The sequence below is a fragment of the Primulina tabacum genome, chromosome 16 (assembly GCF_025594145.1).
Source record: "Primulina tabacum isolate GXHZ01 chromosome 16, ASM2559414v2, whole genome shotgun sequence".
NCBI lineage: Eukaryota > Viridiplantae > Streptophyta > Magnoliopsida > Lamiales > Gesneriaceae > Primulina > Primulina tabacum.
In genome coordinates, this window is record NC_134565.1 from 13,993,713 (window position 1) to 14,009,764 (window position 16,052).

A 16,052-nucleotide genomic window follows, 5' to 3' on the forward strand; every position below is an offset into this window, starting at 1 on the left:
CACAAGCTTACCTTAGCTTCTAGAACTCAAAATAACCTTGATCCCACTTCAATACTCCAACTACAAGCTTGAATCAAAGAAAAGAAGAAAGAAATGAAGAAACCCTAAGTCACCTTGTTGAAGAAATCGAGAAGAGGGGAAAGAAATGAGAAAAATAAAGCCAACTCATGTCTTATATCACTAAAAATCTCGAAAACACGCTTCTACTGTTCATTGACCGCGGGTGCGGTACCTCTTCTACCGCGGGTGCGCTGCAAGTACTGGACAACATTCGAAAATCTCAAAACATCGACCACAGATGCGCTACAAAACTGACCGCGGGTGCGGTGAGCTTACTGGAAAACAACCGAAATTATGAAGCATGAGACCGCGGGTGCGGTCCCTTTTAGACCGCGGGTGCGGTCTTGCTTCTGTCCCTCCACCGCAGGTGCACTGAAAAATGGAGTGCGGGTGCACTCTCCTCTGTAGCCAACAACAAGTTCTATTCAACTAAAATCGAATCGCAACGTCACTTCTCTTCATAATCTGGCAACACTCCCAACAAGAAAGTTGCACCTCTAAATCTTATTTAACCAATCCAATTGGCCTCATACCAATAGACTCAACATGCTAATTACCATGAATTAAACCGCAACGACGCTACAACACAGCTACACAACATCTAACTATCAACAATGCTATAAACCATAAATCGTAACTCTTAGCATCAACTATACTTAAACTCAACCAAATAGTCAATAATCATACGAAATCTTAAACCGTACCGCACACCAGGCTTGGCTATTACATTAATAGAACATTAGGAACACTTTTGAGTGCTATACTTAAAAAGAACTTAAAGAATTGGGAAGATTGTTTGCCATTTGTTGAGTTTGCGTATAATCGTTGCATGCATTCAACCACAAATTATTCGCCATTTGAGATTATTTATGGTTTTAATCCTTGACTCCGTTGGATTTGATGTCTTTACCTGTGAGTTAAAGGTTAAACATGGATGGCAAAAAGAGAGCTGAATTTGTTAGGAGTTTGCATGAAAAGGTCAAGGCCAATATTGAAAAGAAGAATGAGCAATATGCCAAGCAAGCCAACAAGGGGAAGAAGAAGGTGACCTTTGAGAAGGGAGATTGGGTGTGGTTACACTTGAGGAAGGAAAGGTTCCCCGAGAAGAGACGTTCAAAACTATTACCTAGGGGTGATGGGCCATTTCAAGTCCTTGAAAGGATCAATGACAACGCCTACAAACTCGATCTACCAGGTGAGTATAACGTGAGTTCTACTTTTAATGTTAGTGACTTGTCGTTGTTTGATGTAGGTGATGAACGAGATTCAGGACAAATTCTTTTCAAGAAGGGGAGGATGATGCGAACACGGATGGTCAAGCCCCAAGGAAAGCATGGGACCCTCTAGAGTTGCCGGAGGGACCAATCACGAGGGGACGACTAAAAAGATTCAAGGAAGCATTGCAGGGGATTATGAGCAAGGAAGAAGGACTTACAAGCGGGGTGCAAAGTGCTGGAGGGTTCGTGATGCAAGGGAGTAAGTTTGGGAGCCAAAGGAACATTATTCAAGTGATAAATGAAGAGGAGTCCAGAAGCATCGGCGCCCGAGCGGCCAAATATTACCGCCCGAGCGCCACACTTACTGCCCAAGGAGAAAATTTCCAGAACGCCTCGCGCCCGAGCGGTCATATTCTACCGCCCGAGCGCGAATAGTACAGAACCCTCGGCGCTCGAACGGTCATATTCTACCACCCGAGCGCGAGCCAGTTGCGAGAAAATCCTAGTTTCCTAGTTTAGAGTTTTAATTATTTTGGCAACTAGATATTGTTATCTTTTGAGTATGTAAAGGATATTGCAAGAAAATTTTGAACACAATTCAGATTTTATTATTGAGTTATCAAACTTTTGAGAATTTTCTCTCAAGCTTTTCAAGGCTTTTGCTTTGTAATCAAAATCAAACTTATCAAAGTTTTTAACTATTTGGCGTTTGTCGGTTGATTTCATACGGGTTTTCAAGGGCAAGTTCTTTGAAGGTTCGTCTGTTTCTCAATTGTTTAATCATGAATATTTATTGCTAAGTTTTTATAATTTAGAGGTGAATATCACAACTCCAAAACTTGATTCAAAAGATCGGGATAAACAACGATTCCTTGTTCGTTATTGAATTGAGGGCGTGATTCGATTTTAATCGTGTTTGCTTTTCATTCGTACAAAGGTTCACAGCAAGTGTTGGAGGACCAATTGGAAAAAAGTGAATAGAGAGGAGGCCGAAAAAAGGAGTGAACAAAAAAGTGAGATGGCCTTTGAAATAAAGAATGAGATGGCTGAAAAAAAGAGTGACAAAAAAAGTGAGATAGCCATACAGAAGAAAAAAGAGAGGAAAGAAAATGAGGGAAAAGAAAATGAGAGGAAAGAGGCAAAAAAGAAAACATATATGGCCCAAAAAGGTGAGTTGAAACATTTAATGCACACACATGAACCACTTGTGTTGATTCTTTACAAGGTGATTCTCCTTAACACAAGTGATATAGCTGGATCCCTTCCGAGCATTGTTGTTTCACTTTTGCAGGAATTTAAAGATGTATTTCCGGAGGAGTTGCCTCAAGGCTTACCACCATTGAAAGGAATTGAGCACCAAATCGATTTCGTGCCTGGGAGTGCATTGCCAAATCGTCCAGCCTGTAGGAGCAATCCGGAGGAGACTAAGGATGATGCGAACACGGGAGGTCAAGCCCCAAGGAAAGCATGGGACCCTTTAGAGTTGTCGGAGGGACCAATCACGAGGGGACGACTGAAGAGATTCAAGGAAGCGTTGCAGGGGCTTATGAGCAAGGAAGAAGGATTTACACGCGAGGTGAAAAGTGCTGGAGGGTTCGTGATGCATGGGAGTAAGTTTGGGAGTCAAAGGAACATTATTCAAGTGATAAGTGAAGAGGAGTCCAGAAGCATTGGCGCCTGAGCGGCCACATATTACCGCTCGAGCGCCACACTTAATGTCCAAGTGGAAAATTTCCAGAACGCCTCGCGCCTGAGCGGTCATATTCTACCGCCCGAGCGCAAGTAGTACAGAACCTTCGGCGCTCGAGCGGCAATATCCTACCGCCCGAGCGCGAGCCAGTTGCGAGAAAATCTTCAGTTTCCTAGTTTAGTGTTTTGATTATTTTGGTAATTAGATATCATATCTTTGATTATGTAAACCACATATGCACGAAATTTTGAACACAAATCAGATATTATTATTGAGTTTATCAAATTTTGAGATTTTTCTCTCAAGCTTTTCAAGGCTTTTGCTTTGTCATCAAAAATAAAACTTATCAAGATTCGTTCTTGTGGCGTTTTTCGATTGATTTCATACGGATTGTCAAGGACAAGTTCTTTGAAGGTTTGTCTGTTTCTCAATTGTTTATCGTGAATATTTGTTGCTAAATTTCATAATTTAGAGGTGAATATCACAAAACCATACTTGATTCAAAAGATCGGGACAACACGAATTCTTCGTTCGTTATTGAATTGAGGGCGCGATTTGTATTTAATCGTGTTTGCTATTCGTTCGTACAAAGATTCACTTCATTTGGTATCAGAGCTTAGGTTCATTGAATTCGAGTATCTTTCTGTCTTAAGTTTTCAGATCTGTGTTATTTCTTCGTTAGTTTTCAGATCCGCTTTCTGTTCTATCGTCTTCATATTTTTTTCGAGGATATGTGATTCTCGAAATTTTGGTGTTTTTTTATTTTGGATTTTCGAGTAGTTTTCGAGCCAAAAAGAAAAAAAAATACCAAAAATCCGAAAATTCACCATTATTTCTTTTTGATATCTTGTTCAATTTCCTTTATAGAGTCATATTCAATTGCCTCTCACAGTCAAAAAAAAATTATTTATCTTCGAATTTCTTGTCTACGCAGTCCAAGTGAGTCAGTCACAATTGTTCACGAGTTGAAACTTGATTTTTTGATATAATCAAATACAAAGCTTGAAGCCTTTGAGAGAACTCTCGAATTTGAGTGACATTACTTGAGTGCGAGTGAATTTTCTTTGGAGTGACTAGTGAGTATTTGTTATGAGCAAAAAAAAAAATAAGAGAGGAGAGACGAGTGAATTTTCTTTGGAGTGACCGTGAGAATTTGGGTGAGGACTATTTGTTTTCTACTAACGTTTTCTTACAGGTACAAATCTGAAATTAAAATGGAGAGGGGGGTGGGTGATATGAATCTGGCCGGGCATGGCAGTCGAAGGATTGGAATGAGGTTCAAGGAAGTACAGCATGGAATCATGAGCAATCGAGAAGAGCTTGCAAGCAAGATTCCAAGCCTCGTGATGCATGATGATGAGCTTTGGAGCCATCGGATCGTTGTGCGAGCGCCGGGGCGGATATTAATTCCCGCCCGAGCGCAACACTTGTGTCCAAGAAAGCCGAATGCCTCGCGCCCGGGCGGATATAGATTCTCGCCCGAGCGCGCCCCTTGAAATTGAAGGCCGAAGACTTTCCGCCCGGGCGGACATAAATTCCCGCCCGAGCGCGCCGCCTGCGAAGAAAAAATCCCAGTTTCCTAATTTAGTGTTTTAATTAGTTTGGTAACTAGATTTTCATATCATTCTGATTTTGTGATAATATATGGACGAAAATTATTATTGTAAACACAATTTTAGATTATTTTGATTTTAATCATTATTGACAGAGTTTTCTCTCAATTTCAAAGCTTGGCCTTATAAACACCTTTGTGTGTTTCTCAAATCAAACTTATCAAAGTTTAATACTTTGTGGCGTTTGTCGATTGTTCTTCACTCGGATTGTCAAAGACGAATTCTTTGAAGGTTCGCTTGAATTTCGATTGTTTATCTTTCGTTAATATTTGTTGCTAAATTCTTGTAATTTAGAGGTGAATATTACAACTTTACTTGTGTCAAAAAGATCGGGACAACACAACCGTTTCTTTATTTCATCGAATCGAGGGCGTGACTCCATTTTTGAGCGCGTTTGATTTTCGTGGTATGAAGGATCGCATCATTTGGTATCAGAGCTTTAGGTTCCCTTTGATTCAAGTAAGTTTATTCTTTTTATTTTCAGATCTGTATTTATCCTTGTTTGTTATCAGATCTATTTTATCCGTATCGTTCTTCATCTTTCGTGGATCTTGCGATTCTCGAAATTTCTGATTTTTTTTGCTTCTTTTTTTCGAGTTGCACAGCCATCCTTGTGCAATCCCCAAAAAAAAAAAAAAAAAAAAAAGAAAGTACCAGAATTTCGAAATTTTGGCATAGCTTGGTTTTGTTATTTTGTTCTATTCTCTTGTGGGAGCCATATTCAAGTGCCTCTCACAATAAAAAAAATAATAATAATATTATTATTGTGCTATTATTTGGCATTGTATCTTGTTCTCTTTTGTGAGTCATAATCAAGTGACTCTCACAGTCAAAAAAAAAATCATTTCAAAGTTCTCGTTTTACGCAGTCCGTGTAAGTCAGTTTGCAAGTGTCGTGAAGTTTGAACTTGTGGGTTTGATGCACACAAGCTACAAAGCCTGAAATTGTAACCTACGAGAGAACTCTCCAAATTGAGTGAAATACTTGAGTGTGAGTGTTTATTTCTTGGAGTGACGTGCGAGGTTTTTGTAGTGAGGACGAAAAAAAATGGAGAAAAAAAAAGGGAGAGTCGAGTGAATTTTATTGGAGTGACCAGTGAGGATTCGTGGTGAGGAAACTTTATTCTTTATTGTTTTATACTAACCTTTTCTTGCAGGTATAATGATTGACGATAGTCAATTTCAATTAATGTTAGGAGGGTTGGATAGAATGTGGGGGAAGGAGTTTAAGCATCTACGAAAAAAATATATGAGGTGTGAAGAAGAGGAGACATGTAATAGACGAGGTAGTAGATGTGGAAGGGATAGAGCGTCGCATTTGTATCGGGATGTTGATAGGCGATGTGAGGAGGATAGAGGAGTTGGCCGGAGAGATGAACGTGGTGTGCATGGGGAGTCGTTGGCATCCACGTGGAGGAAGAGCTTGGAAGAGAAAATCATTGCTCGTCCAATGGAGCAGTGGGGACGTGGAACTACAAGATATGAATGTCAAGGTACATTTAAAAATTCAATTTCTCGTACTTGTGATATTATATGTTGTTGGTGTCTAGAGGTTGGCATGATATCAGCCAATGTCCTCGTGAGGAGGTGACCGTAATAAAATCTTCAGTTGAGCCTAAATCTCAAATGGAGGCTGATGTTGTGGATGAACTTGAATCTCATGTGGGGGATGAGGTTGTTATTGAGTCTAAACTGGAAGATGAGGTTGTAGTGGAGCCTGAATCTGAATTTGAGGTTATGAAAAGTGTTGATGATTGCATTCTATTAGTTGGTGAGTCGGATGATGTTGAACGATATACAACGGAGAATGAATCATTACGTGGGGAAGAAATGCTTACTTTGTCTATTTTGGAGGAAGAGAGTAGGCAAGAAAAAGTCATTGTACATAAATTTCTTGATGAACTAAATGTTTCATTGGCTCAATTGAATCCAAATGTCCTTGAGGATCAATTGAAATTTGTTCATGAATTGAGTGAAAAGAAATGTAAAATGGCCGAAAGAAATAGTGAACAAAAGAGTGAGATGGCCATAGAAAAGAAAAAAAGGAGAAAAGATGAAAAAGAAAAAGAGGCCAAAGAAAAAGACAAGAAAAATGAATTAAAGGCCCAAAAGAGTGAAAAGAGTGAGGATGAGAGTTATTTACTCTTGCATAAGCCATTTCATGTACCTTTGTAAAAAGTGGTTTATTGCCATTGTGATGATATAGCTGGTTCAATCCCGAGCATCGTTACTTTGTCTTTGCAGGATTATGGTAATGTCATGCTGAGAAGAAGAGCAAGTGTTGATGGCATTAAAATGCAATGGGATGATCCGCATGACGTTGGGTGCAATCAAGGTGAGGTAAGGTTAGTTGCCAACGCAACAACCATGAGGTATGATTTACTTCCTTACCTTAATTTATTGTCGCTTTGTTTTCATGAATTGGGAGAACGGGTTGAAAATGTGATATTTAGGAGGTATGATTGTGATTTAACCTTGTTGCCTAGGTGTCATAGATTTGAGAATGATGACATATTGAATAGATGAAATTTAAATGTTAGTCATTGTGATTTTTCAAGAGTTGTCAAATTGATGAGTTTTTGTTATGACACTGAATTGTGTGCATTTTGTTCAAATCTTTGTGATGAGCTAAATGATTACATGGATAGTACATTAAGTGTGTTCTATTTGCATGATTTATATTTGATTAATGATGGCGTTGGAAAGAGCATGAATGAATATCAGAATTTTTATGTTCATAATGAGTACAACTTTAAAGAGAATAAATTCTTCATTCTATATTCTTTACATGAGTTATGTGCTAATGAGGCATATTGTGGAGGTTTAATTGCTGATAAAATGCATGATTATATGTGTTGGTTGCATATGAAACGACATGTTGAGTGTCGTTGTGATACATGCATTGCATATGGGAGAATGACATGTCGAGTGTATTCATATGTCGTGCATCAGTTATATCTTATTCCTAGTGAACTATGGTCGTACACGTGTGTGGATATTATTTTTGTGTTGACTAGGTCTAAGAAGGGGAGAAACCTTATTTTTGTGATACTTAATGGTATTTTATCTTTTGGTGTCATTTATTATTTGGTAGGTGGTGAAGTTGACGAGTTTATAGGAAAGACAACGGTGATGTTGGAGTTGCCAGTGCTGATGGAGCGAGCTGACAATAGCACCTACGAACTTACATTGAAAGGTAAGCATGTTGATAATTTAATTATTTTTATTACTAACTTGCTTCATTTTTTCGTAGGTAGACAAGATTTGAGGACAAATCTTTTTGAAGAAGGGGAGTATGATATGAATCTGGCCGGGCATGGCAGTCGAAGGATTGGAATGAGGTTCAAGGAAGTACAGCATGGAATCATGAGCAATCGAGAAGAGCTTGCAAGAAAGATTCCAAACCTCGTGATGCATGATGATGAGCTTTGGAGCCATCGGATCGTTGTGCGAGTGGGCATTGAACAAGAAGGCCGAACGCCTCGCGCCCGGGCGGATTTAAATTCCCGCCCAAGCGCAACACTTGTGTCCAAGAAAGCCGAATGCCTCGCGCCCGGGCGGATATAGATTCCCGCCCGAGCGCTGTAAGGCCTGAGATTTATTAAGTCTTCATTGATGCGATATTCAAAGATATGAAAATGCATGATATGTAATGAGAAGCAATAAATGAGATGGGGGAAGGAGAGACATGAAAAATTAGAATTTTGAATGAAGGGCAGACCACACCCGCGGTCCAAGAAAGAGTGCACCCGCGGTTGATGGACAGAGAGTTGAAAATTATTTACAGAAATGACACCGCACCCGCGGTTCAAACTTAACCGCACCCGCGTTGATGTCACCGCACCCGCGGTTTTATATGTAGCGCACCCGCGGTCGTCGATTTTGGAAAATGAATAGACTGCCGAAGCTTGAGCGCACCTGCGGTCTAGATGGAGCACACCCGCGGTGCAGCATGCGAGAAAGCCACCTTTGTTTCTTATGATGACACATGGCATATATATATATAGAATTGTGCCGAGTCTTCATTTTTAACAGTTCCATCAGCTGAGAAACGAAGGAGAAAAGGGTTCCAATCTTTCTTCCATCTCTACTATTTGATTGTGTAAGATTTACTTATCCAAAAGTTAATCAAAGCTTAAATTCTTGTTCCTCACTTCAAAGGCTACAAGAGGATGTAAGTTTCATTCATTTCCTGCATGATTTGAGATATTGATGTTGGGGAAACTTGGATATGCTTGTAGATATATGTTCTTATGATTATAAGCAACGGTTATTCGCAACCGGATCGAAGAAATGGTACCGTATGTAATTGTTATGAATTCCAGCATATGTACTGATTTAACATGTTCAGATTTCAGAGTTAATGTGTCTTATAAAGATAATGGTGAATTGTTGATATTGATTATATTGTGTTGATTTATGAGTTGATCGGTATGTCGAGAATCCGCCGTTATGCCGTCGAATCGTATTCAGATTAAAGATTGAGTCCTATATGTATTGATAGAATGCACTTTGATCATGCCATTTCAGATTCTATTGGCAACTTTGATAGCGAGACTTCGACTACGACAAATTGTTCGACGGAATGTATAATTCATGTTTCGTTTGGGGAAGACACAACTCAAATGAGATTCAATTTGAGTTTCCCAACCAAATCACATACTAGAATTGTTGTCTATCTTTTGATATGATTTTGATTTGTTTATGGACTTATATTCTAATCCCTTGATATGATGATGTCTTGTTTATAGATTTATATTCAAGAATTTGAGATAGGAGAGTCATTGGCAGACTTGCCAAACTAGACGTTTGGTGGTATCGACGCTTCGGATCAGATTCAATCCGATTGTAGACATTCGATACAGACAGGGCCGAAGTCTAGGAATAAGACGTACAGTTACCCCGATTGGGAGGGTAGGTGACAGAAAGTGACGTCTTATTCACACCGCGATCCCTAGAGTAGAGTCGAGTCGAGTCAAGACATGATTTGATTTGAATTGCATGCTCATATAGATTGGTTTCATAGACTATGGAACCCATTGTTATTGCTTTCATGCATGATTTATGATTATGTATTAGCATGCATTTCTCACCGGAGTTTCCGGCTGTTGTTATGTCTGTATGTGTGCATAACAACAGGTGGGGCAGGATCTGGGTCACGACAGAGATGAGTTCGAGATAGCGTGGTGACTTCGGGCGCAGAAGATTACTAGTTGTTTCTACTAGACTTGTACTACTTGTGGTTGTAGTTTATATTAAACACTGGTTTATATGAATGTATTAGAACAAGACATGTAATTATGTTTATTGAAATAAAATGAAGAACTATCTTGTGCTGTTTATATACATTTGAATTAAAAAGCAAAATTTTGACCCACATTTTTGAATAAAGATCCGATTAATCCCGAAAAGAATGGAGTTAGAGCCCGGGTCCCCACAAGCGCGCCCCTTGAAAATTGAAGGCCGAAGACTTTCCGCCCGGGCGGACATAAATTCCCGCCCGAGCGCGCCGCCTGCGAAGAAAAAATCCCAGTTTCCTAATTTAGTGTTTTAATTAGTTTGGTAACTAGATTTTCATATCATTCTGATTTTGTGATAATATATGGACGAAAATTATCATTGTAAACACAATTTTAGATTATTTTGATTTTAATCATTATTGATAGAGTTTTCTCTCAATTTCAAAGCTTGGCTTTTGTATACACCTTTGTGTGTTTCTCAAATCAAACTTATCAAAGTTTAATACTTTGTGGCGTTTGTCGATTGTTCTTCACTCGAATTGTCAAAGACGAGTTCTTTGAAGGTTCGCTTGAATTTCGATTGTTTATCTTTCATTAATATTTGTTACTAAATTCTTTGTAATTTAGAGGTGAATATTACAACCTTACTTGTGTCAAAAAGATCGGGACAACACAACCGTTTCTTTATTTCATCGAATCGAGGGCGTGACTCCGTTTTTGAGCGCATTTGCTTTTCGTGGTATGAAGGATCGCATCAGTAGGAGATAATTCAAACCAAGGATTATCAAAGGTTCAATTGGAGGCGTTGTTTGGGTATTTTAGTAGGATGATGAGGAATGAATTAGAGCCCTTACATGAGAGGTTTGATAAGATTGAAGTTAGTGCTAGTGGGAGTAAATCCAAACCTAAGGATTTGGGTAGAGAGGATGAGGAATATGATTTGGGAGGAGACGAGGAGAGTCAAAATGAGAATTGGGGTAGGAATGGAAGAGGTCAAGGATTTGGTAGAGGAAGAAAAGAAGCTGTACAGGGTAGATATGATGGGAATAGGGAGGATGGTAACATGGGTAATATTAAGATGAAGATTCCATCATTCCATGGGAAATCTGACCAGGAGGCGTACTTAGAGTGAGAAAAGAGGGTAGAGTTCGTGTTTGAATGTCACCACTACTCCGAACAAAAGAAGGTGAGGTTGGCGGTGGTTGAATTCTTAGACTATGCTCTCAATTTGTGGGATCAACTAGTGACCACTAGAAGGAGGTATAATGAGAGACCTATTGAATCTTGGGATGAGATGAAGAGGGTCATGAGGAAGAGGTTTGTGCCCAATCACTATTATAGGAAAATGTTTAAGAGGCTACAAACTTTGAGGCAAGGGTTAAAGAGTGTTGAGGACTACTATAAAGAGATGGAAGTAGTCATGATTAGGGCAAATATCGAGGAGGATAGTGAGGCGACCATGGCACGTTTTCTTTGTGGTTTGAACAGGGAGATACAAGATCAAGTGGAGCTTAGACACTACTTGGATCTAGACGAGATGGTGCAAATGGCCATAAAAGTGGAGCAACAACTCAAGAGGCGAGGAGTTGGCTGCACCAATCAAAGTGGAGGTTCGTCATCTTCTTGGCGACCAAATGGGGCAAAACGTGATAAAAGTAAAGTTGTGACCAAGCCCAAGATGGAGACCAAGCACGAAACGCCTAAGCAAGGAGTGTAAGGTAAATCTGAAACTCCTCTTACTCGAGCTAGAGATACTAGATGTTTTAGGTGTCAAGGGTTGGGTCATATTGCTAGTGAATGTCCTAATAAAAGGGTAATGATTTTAAATGACTATGGTGAATATGAGTCTCAAAGTGAGGAGGATGACGAGGATGATGAAATGCCTGCATTAGAGGATCCTGATGAGGGATATGGGGCGGTTGTTGGTGAAGCACTAGTGACTAGGTGTATCATGAGTGCCCAAGTCAAGGAGGAGGAGACTAACCAAAGGGAGAACTTGTTCCACACTAGGTGTTTTGTAAATCAAAAGGTTTGCAATCTAATTATAAATGGGGGGGGAGTTGTACCAATGTGGCTAGTAGCGAGATGATCGAAAAATTGGGTTTACCTACATTAAAGCATCCTCAACCATATAGGCTTCAATGGTTGGATTGAGGGCATTACCCCCCATGAGAAGAAAAAAGTTTTGAACCATGTGGGTATGAATTGATGAATATCATCTAATTGGAATTTCATCCACCAAGAGTGTTTTCTTTGAGAATTCTCATATAATACAATGGTATCCCAAGCCATGATATAATCATGATAATTAAACATATTAGGCATTGCCTGAAAAGTGTTTAATTGTCTGGTTTGGCTAAGAGGTAAACCCCAATTAGCCGCTGGGATAATCTTTTTTATTATCATTTTAGAAAATGCATAATCGCGATTGCGATCCATATGTTGAATTTCAACTGATCCAGTTTCTGCTAAAATTGTTTCAAAGTAGTCTCTGGTTTTTCTGCCCAATATGGGTTGTAAATCTTTAATTAAATAGCTTTGAGCTATATGAATAGGTGATAGACCTTTAAGGTCTTTATCAACAGGACAACAGTTAAGGCATCCTGAAATTAAATAGGGATATTTTAATTCTTCTTTTGATCCCTTTAAGGCAAATATGGCATTATTATAATAATGTATGTCATATGCAGTAGGATCTTCTGCGAATTCTTTAATTGGATCAAATTTTTCTTCTTCTGTGGTAGCCATATTAGGCTGAGGAATAGTGGCACCTCTTTTAAAAGGTGGTTTATTCATCGGCTTCTTTCCGGTGGCTGGTCCTTTTAAAACTGTCTTCCAAGGCTGATCCCTGCAAGAATTCTCTAGTTAGAAAGTCGTCTGGTAAAGAATTTAGCAACAAATATTCACGCCCCTTGAAAGGACCAGCCAAATTCTTTACCAGGCGACTTTCTAACTAGAGAATTCTTGCAGGGATCAGCCTTGGAAGACAGTCTTAAAAGGACCAGCCACCGGAAAGAAGCCGATAAATAAACCACCTTTTAAAAGAGGTGCCACTATTCCTCAGCCTAATATGGCTACCACAGAAGAAGAAAAATTTGATCCAATTAAAGAATTCGCAGAAGATCCTACTGCATATGACATACATTATTATTATAATGCCATATTTGCCTTAAAGGGATCAAAAGAAGAATTAAAATATCCCTATTTAATTTCAGGATGCCTTAACTGTTGTCCTGTTGATAAAGACCTTAAAGGTCTATCACCTATTCATATAGCTCAAAGCTATTTAATTAAAGATTTACAACCCATATTGGGCAGAAAAACCAGAGACTACTTTGAAATAATTTTAGTAGAAACTGGATCAGTTGAAATTCAACATATGGATCGCAATCGCAATTATGCATTTTCTAAAATGATAATAAAAAAGATTATCCCAGCGGCTAATTGGGGTGTACCTCTTAGCCAAGCCAGACAATTAAACACTTTTCAGGCAATGCCTAATATGTTTAATTATCATGATTATATCATGGCTTGGGATACCATTGTATTATATGAGAATTCTCAAAGAAAACACTCTTGGTGGATGAAATTTCAATTAGATGATATTCATCAATTCATACCCACATGGTTCAAAACTTTTTTCTTCTCATGGGGGGTAATGCCCTCAATCCTTCCAAGAAATGTTAAGAATATATGGATTAAGTTCCAAAATGCCAATACCCAGTTCGATGGTTTAACAGTCATGATTCAATTTGCCATTAATTATAATGTTCCTTGGATTATTCGATGGGAATACGGATTGCAAGACTTTCCTAAAGAAAAGCTTGAAATCAAATTTGCCCCTACTGTATTAATTAGGAAAATTCTTATAAAATGGTGGGGAAAAGAAGACTTCTTTGCAGAAGTCAAAGTTTATGATCGACAGGGAGTAATAGCTCTGGGTGTTGCCAGAGAAACTATGAAGAATTTGAATCATGACACCCCAACACAAACCACATTGCTAAAAGAACTTTTTCAACATTTAGACAAGGATACCATTACTTCTATGTTCACAGAAGTTTTTGGTGAAAAATCAAATATATCCAATCAAGAATCAACCTCCTCAAAAGGAAAGGAAAAAATAGAAGATGATACACAGATGACCGATCAAGATGATCTACAAGATGCTCAGGACTCATATGAGGGTGAAGACATATTTGCATTATTGAATGCATGAGACAATGGATGTGTGAGCTGGAAGTCACGATCTTTGTGAACTGTGTCTCGACTAAAAAGTCATGCATTATTGTTGTGTATTATTAACTTTGTATGCTTATCTTTTAAGTATTACGTGTCATGTTTTTATAGGTAGAAGGTGGTACTACTGTTTTAGTTTTTTGGTTATTTAAGGAGTGGATTCCCTTTGTGATCCACACACTTAAAACACTACTACATCTTTCTAGCAATAAAAGTTTTGAAGTTTTCTTCAGTTCTTGAGTTTCGAGTTTCATCAATCCATCAAAATCTATGTAAGTTTATGTCATACGATTATATTTATGATCCACCTTTCGATTATATCATGCCATCTGCAAATTATCTGCTGAAACTTAAAAAGAAGATCAAATTAATAAAATCTCAAATTGAGATTCTTGAAAATCAATTAAAAGATCCAGAAGTCAATCCTGTTTATAAACAGTGGTTCACATATCCCAGTTTGGAAAGATCCAAAATTACCTTAAAGGCATTTGAGAAGCAGAGCTCACAGCTTGCTGCTTAAAGCTGAATATTTGAAGAATAATTCTAAATTTCTACCTTTATTAAGGTGGGTTTTCTCCAGTTCTTGAGTTTCGAGTTTCATCAATCCATCAAGATCTATGTAAGTTTATGTCATACGATTATATTTATGATCCACCTTTCGATTATACCATAGAAATAGGAAGCTTTGTTTTCATAATCATTGGTCTAGCAATCATTTGCAGACGTTTAATCAATGATTCAGCCAATCCATTCTGCGTATGTACATGAGCAACAGGATGCTCAACAATGATTCCCATAGACATACAATAATCATTGAAAGTCTGGGAAGTAAATTCACCAGCATTATCAAGTCTAATTTTCTTGATTGTATAATCGGGAAATTGATTCCTCAATTTTATTATTTGAGCAAGTAATCTTGCAAATGCAACATTTCGAGTTGACAATAAACATACATGTGACCATCTGCTGGAGGCATTAATTAATACCATAAAGTATCTGAATGGTCCACATGGTGGATGGATTAGTCCACAAATATCACCCTGAATACGTTCAAGAAACATTGGTGATTCAGTTTGGAATTTGGCTGGCGATGGTCTTATAATAAGTTTTCAAAGAGAACATGCTTTACATTGAAACTTATTATTCTGAAAGATCTTCTGGTCTTTCAGGTGGATGACCATGTGTATTTTCTATAATCCTTCGCATCATTGTTGAACCAGGATGTCCTAATCGATCATGCCAATTGGTTAATATTGAAGAATTATCTACTACCATGTTTGATTCAATGGGACTTATATGTGTATAATGCAATCCAGTAGGGAGCATTGGTAGTTTTTCAATCACATATTTCTTTCCTGATTTATATGTGATAAGACACATATATTTCTCATTCCCTTCATTCATTGTTTGAGTATCATACCCCACCACAATCGAAAAGAAATTTGTTGAGTTTTAATGTGATAAGACACATATATTTCTCATTCCCTTCATTCATTGTTTGAGTATCATACCCATGGGAATATATATCATTAAAACTCAACAAATTTCTTTTCGATTGTGGTGAATATAAAGCATCATTGATCAAAAATTTTGTACCATTAGGTAACAAAAATTGTGCTTTACCACATCCTTCAATCAAGTCTACAAGACCTGATATTGTATTCACCGTTGTTTTTGTTGGTTTTAGTTCCAAGAAATATCTTTTATCTCGGAGGATAGTGTGCGTTGTACCACTATGGGGTATGCAAACTTCAGCTTTGCTCATAGCATTTTCCATATTTGAACTTCAAAAAAAATATGCAATGAAATAAGATTACTGACAATACATATGTAAATATAACACATATCATAATTGTACAATAAAACATTATTATATGAATACATGAAAAATAAATTATTGTACATTTATATTCTATCATTAGATTGTTCATTCTCAGAGAAATCATTGAGAAAATCAGTAGCATCAATATTGTTCATTTCTATCCCACCAACATATT

The 16,052-nt window shown here is 38.0% G+C and overlaps 1 protein-coding gene across 1 annotated transcript in view; it reads left to right on the forward strand.

Annotated features, from left to right (window-relative positions):
* Positions 1-11,536, forward strand: part of LOC142528360 (uncharacterized) — a 41,275-nt gene extending 29,739 nt beyond the window's left edge. Inside the window, 5 exon segments of the mRNA XM_075633401.1 lie at positions 5,737-6,072; positions 6,132-6,563; positions 6,786-6,914; positions 7,674-7,775; positions 11,379-11,536. Of these exon segments, the coding sequence (XP_075489516.1) occupies positions 5,737-6,072; positions 6,132-6,563; positions 6,786-6,914; positions 7,674-7,775; positions 11,379-11,536 (1,157 nt within the window).
* Positions 11,537-16,052: the final 4,516 nt, after the last annotated feature.